The sequence below is a fragment of the Eutrema salsugineum genome, unplaced genomic scaffold (assembly GCF_000478725.1).
Source record: "Eutrema salsugineum unplaced genomic scaffold, Eutsalg1_0 scaffold_8, whole genome shotgun sequence".
Taxonomy (NCBI): Eukaryota; Viridiplantae; Streptophyta; class Magnoliopsida; order Brassicales; family Brassicaceae; genus Eutrema; species Eutrema salsugineum.
Genome location: NW_006256414.1, coordinates 8,644,946 through 8,650,296, shown reverse-complemented (window position 1 = coordinate 8,650,296; position 5,351 = coordinate 8,644,946). Strand labels below are relative to the sequence as shown.

At 35.1% G+C, this 5,351-nt stretch overlaps 1 protein-coding gene across 1 annotated transcript; it reads left to right on the top strand.

The window, feature by feature from the left end:
• The first annotated feature begins 2,594 nt into the window (after positions 1-2,594).
• LOC112088513 lies at positions 2,595-4,494 on the top strand. The gene is made up of 2 exons (XM_024158855.1): positions 2,595-2,731; positions 4,449-4,494. The coding sequence occupies exons 1-2, from the start codon at positions 2,595-2,597 to the stop codon at positions 4,492-4,494; spliced, it is 183 nt and encodes a 60-aa protein (XP_024014623.1).
• Positions 4,495-5,351: the final 857 nt, after the last annotated feature.

Genomic DNA, 5,351 nt, shown 5'->3' with positions numbered 1-5,351 from the left:
AAAATCTGGTCTTGTAACCGTTTTGCTAAGCTTTTTCCTAAGTTTTATGAAAATAATTTTAAAACTACAAATACTAGAAAACCATAATAAAAACACTTAGAATAAAATAAAAAACATGGAAAAAATATTTAAAAATGATCCATAAAAGTGGTCAAAATATGGTATTATCAAAATTCTCTAGAGAAAGTCCTCGATAAGATTTATCCTTCATCAATATTTGTAACTAGTGCGTAGAAAGAAGGATATGTGGCTCTATTTATGAACCATAGTTACTCACCCAATGGTTTATGGTAGCCAATTTTTTTTTGAACGAAATGGTTTATGATGTGCTTACATTGGATTCTTTTGCTATGAAACATATTTCTCTATTAACAGTGTTGAGACATGAAATTTGTTTTGACGTAGTTGAGACATATGTTGAATTTCTTTTTGACATAGTAGAGACATGATTATAGATCATCTAGATGAAGTCGGAAAAAAACTGTATGTCTTTGTAGGCTAGAGAAATGTAGTGGCTTGTTTAGATGACTTTATCTTTTCGATTAATTTTAAAAAAAATTGCTTGTCTTATGTCTAATCTTGTGTTTTTTATCAATTAATTAAGATTTTATTGAGATTTACTATAAAATTGAAATAAAAAATATTTTTCTATATTTAAAGTAGGACATAGAGTATCGTTCAAGATACTCTGTTAGTCAGAACATCTTCAACAAGGATCCTTATGTTAAAGGTGGCTGACCCTTGAAAAACAGGGTGAACCGCTCCAACAAAGACCCTTAAATTTATCCTTATAAATATTTAAATCTTGCATATTAGTCCTTAACATAATTAATAATTAAATAAACTGATAAAAATTTATAATAGATACAAAACATACTTTAAACTAAAATATTACATAACATATTAATAAATAAAACATTACATGATAATATACATAAATAACAATAATACATCCACAAACTAAATAATAAAAGTACATATAAAATATATTAAATAAAACTATTTCCATAATACTTCCATATATGATCAACCAATGTGTTTTGGAGTGATAAATGAGCTTCTTTGTTTTTTATATGTAGATTACAAAATAAATATTGTTGAAATCAGATATTTTCATTTACTGTTATTTCAACTGTTGTTTGTGGTGCTGATCTCGTTTCTCTAATTGGTGCATTGCCATCACCAATAATAGGTACCTCTTTCTTCCAATAATGTGAAGATCCTGCTACGATTGCAAACTTTGATTGTAGAAATCCAAATGCACGTTCAACATCTTTTCAACATGTTTCTTGTCTTGTTGGGAATAATTTTTTTTTTGGACCTTGGGGGTCACTTATTGTTTGGACAATAGTTGACAAATTTGGATAAATGCCATCAGCTAAATAATAACCCATGGTAAACTCTTTTCCTTAAATAACGTAATTAGCCTGAGGAACGGTACCTTGAACAACCTTTGAAATTAATTAGAAGACTTCAAAACATTGATGTCGTTGTTGCTTCCGGGCATACCAAGATACTTCAATGCATCGAATCAAGACTACGTTACATTCCAGGAAATTCACGTTGTTAGCCGACATATAAAAGCCTGGAAACGTCTTCTGCTGTTATACCACTCTGAAAATACTTTTACAAATACGCAAAAAAATCTTTTTATGCACTCAGTTGCTGTAGACTCTCCTATTTTGATGTATTCGTCTGTGGCATCAGCGGTCATTCCGTAAGCTAAAATTCAAATTTCTGCAGTAATCTTTTGCAAGGTTGACAAGCCTAATCTCCCAGACGCATCACGTCGTTGAATGAAATAGTTGTCATGTTGTTTAACGACATCAACAATATGAAGAAATCATCTCTTTGACATTCAAAATCGATGATGAAACTCTTTTTCACCAAATACATGATTATAAGAAAAATTATCATTGAACAAATTACGATGTGCATTTTCTCTATCACGGTGTATGACTGCATGACCAGGAATAGAGCCTCAATGACTTAAGTGATTATTTTATTGAATTAGTCGATGAATAAGGCAGTTGTTATTGATAAACAAATTGACTGCAAGCTGTTCTTCTCTCTCCATTGCTGCATTTTCATTCATCAACTATTCACCAATTTCAGATGAATCTGATGAGGATGATGAATTTGGAAAAGAAGATGAAGCTCCAATATTAAAATATATTTTGAATTAAACGAAGAAGTGATGATATATTATTGGCATCAATAGAAGTATATTTATAGATATAAATGTTATCATTTAATAATATAAGAAAATCTTCTGGATTTAATTTACACCATTCATTAAATTTCACTTATCACCAACTATTACGTACAATGAAATCCCACTAATATCGTATCCAAAAAGAATATCAGAAAATCTTGAGAATTTGGTTTACACATTTCATTAAATTTCACCTATCACCCATCTTTACGTACATTAAAGTCCCACCACTATCCTATCCATAATATAAAAAATCTAAGAAACTAAATGTTGGCCACTCCTTTGAATTCTTATCTATTCAATTTGTGTATAAATAATAGACTTTAGCCATTGAAAAGATCACACTTCCACAAACTCATTCTCTTCTATAAAAAAAAATATGGAAAGAAAAAGAGCTACATTATTCAATCAACAAGAAGATGAGCTGTTGTGTCATGTGTATTTAGAAATATCACAAGACCCAATTGATAGCAATAACCAAGCTTTGAAAAAATTATGGGAAAAAAATAAAAAATAGTTACTATGAAAAAAAAATGAGAGTTGGAAGATTAGAAGCAGTAGATCTCTAGAAGGTAGGATGGGTACAATTCTTTATGCTGTAAGGAATTTGAAGAGCTGCATGATTCAAGTGGAGAATATGCATCCAAGTGGTGCATCTGAAGATGACATTGTAAGTACATATCCAATTAGTGCATACTAGTAATTTTTTTTTACTTTGTTTATATATTATATTTTTGTATTAAAAATTTTCCATTCCAAATACTTTTCAGATGGATAAAGCAAAAAAATTATTAGTACAAGATCCCAAACTTAAAAAAAAAAATTTTAAGTTTGATCATGTGTGTGTTTTGATGAAAGATATTCCAAAGTTTACAAATAATGTCAACATCAGCATTCCAGATAGTCCTAATATTGGAAATGATACCATCTGCTCTCTAACATCACATTCACCAGGGGCATCTTCATTTTCAATCAATCTAAATAGTGATGATGGTGGATCAAACTCGTCACAACGTCCCATTGGATCGAAGAAAGCAAAACTCAAAAGAAAAATTGTCGTAGGTAATGATTCATCTGTTGACACTTTGATTTCATCAAATGAAAAAAATCATTTATTTTTCTTAAAGATAATGCATCAACTAGGAGCAAAGGTTATGAGATGACTCAGTTTTTTGTTGTCACTTTCTTCATTAGATTAACTTCTCAGACTACAAGAAGAGGGAATTAAACATCCTCTTAGCTTAACACAACACAAATTAAAGACAATATAACATAGAGCAGATAACTCATCGTGGGAGATGGACAGCGGATGTGAATCAAGCTTCAAATGTGTCAAGAGAGACTTCACAGCAAAGCCGGAGAGTTCAAAGTTAGTCATTTTCCAATGTGACTTTGAAGACAAATTTCTACCTCCGATATTTGTAAACACGAAATCGCATATCAAAGACATGTAGATAACAAAGTTCAAAAGACTTCCCGACACTAAGATGACGATGAATTTACCTCGCAAAGAGAGGAGAGTTGTTGTACTCACCAACCCATCAAATGGGATAACCGTGACTGTCCCAACGAAAAGACCAAGAGAGTCAACAGTAGATTTGATCTGGAGGCAGGTGGTTGGAGTAGACAGCTTTTGACGATTGCTGAACTGAAATAGTAGAGTGGCAGGGGTTAACTGAGACGTTAGCCTTTTCTGATAGCTTAATCGAATGAGAGGAGGTATGGCAAGAGTTGATGGAGAAAACAGCCTTTGCTGGTGGCTGAACCAAAATATGGTAGTGTAGGCGGTGTAAAACCGAAGAGATGCTGCAACAGCAAGCCACACCACGGAGGAGAGGATTATCAAGAGTAGACCTTTATGGTCAGATTTTTCTAAGCTGAACTGTTGAACTTCGACGGTTTGTTGAGACAAAGAAATTTTCCTTATTGGGCTTTCAACAAAAAAAACCCATCAACAAAATCCCATGGGCCAAGCCCACAACTTCCAAAGTATGCAGCACATTCACCTCATCAGAGAAGAGGAGCATTAAAGACATCGAGATTTGGATAAGATGAGTTGCGGAAAAGTGTTGAGGTTGACGTCAGACGAACGTATTTGACCGGCAAATGCCGCAAAACCACTGCCGGTGAGACAGGTCACGCTTGAGGCGGAGGAAACATTTTGAGGTCTCGGCGAGGGTTTTGGATTCAGGGGCTGGGCTCGAATAAACATTGCTTTCTGAAAATTGAGCAGCAAGCATGACGGGAGGGAGGCGGAGGCAGCTGGTATCGGTAGCTGAACCAAAGTGGAGGAGCGGAGGTGGAAATACGAGGAAACCACTAGTCTTTCTGCGGAGAAAATCTCGGAAACAGAAATGTGACCGGCAGCAAAGCAGAGAATGAAGATTTCCAAAGGATTGAAAGAGAAAGCTTTGGATCTGGTGGGTCCGGTGGAACCGGCTGCTCCGGTGGGAGGAGTAGGTTCACCTGCGCCGGAGGAATTACCAAAGGCCAGAAGCTTTGCAACTTCATTGCGAATGAGAGAGGCTGGAGAACAAGCATCGGCACAGCCTCATGACTCAAACCAAAAACAAGCATCGTACCTCGACCTGAGGCAGATCGAAGAGAATCTCACAGAGATCTGATCTTCAAGGTACTTCTGGGAGAGGAGGGAGTAGCGTCGATCAGGATGAGCTCCGGTCGGAAGAGGAAGGTTGACAGAGGATGAAGCTCATTCTGAGTTCGACGTGCGGCTGCCTCGGGGCTCGGGCCTGGGAGAGAAACAAATTAGGGCGAACTCTCATTAACGAGATGACTCAGTTATTCATGCAAAATCAAGTAAAAAAACTAGTCCCAAAAAAATTGAGGAGGAAAATAAAATATTTCTAACAAATTTAAGTTCTATCGATGAGGGTAATACACGTGAGTTTATTTGTTTTGAACAAATAAGAATCATACGAAAAAGAACTCAAGAGAACAACCTCCAATTGCAGCAAATTTATATGGAAAATATTTTGGTGAATTTGGAGGTTCAGGTTTAGACAGTATTTTGGCTAGAGAACAAGCATCAGCACAGCCTCATGACTCAAACCAAAAACGAGCATCATACCTCGACCTTAGGCAGATCAAAGAGAATCTCACAGAGATCTGACCTTTA

Bases quoted from the DNA above. Each gene is read 5' to 3' on its own strand.
- LOC112088513 (XM_024158855.1), top strand. From the start codon at position 2,595: ATGGAAAGAAAAAGAGCTACATTATTCAATCAACAAGAAGATGAGCTG. The intron at 2,732-4,448 runs GTTACTATGAAA...AAAATTGAGCAG, and splicing joins TGGGAAAAAAATAAAAAATA to CAAGCATGACGGGAGGGAGG.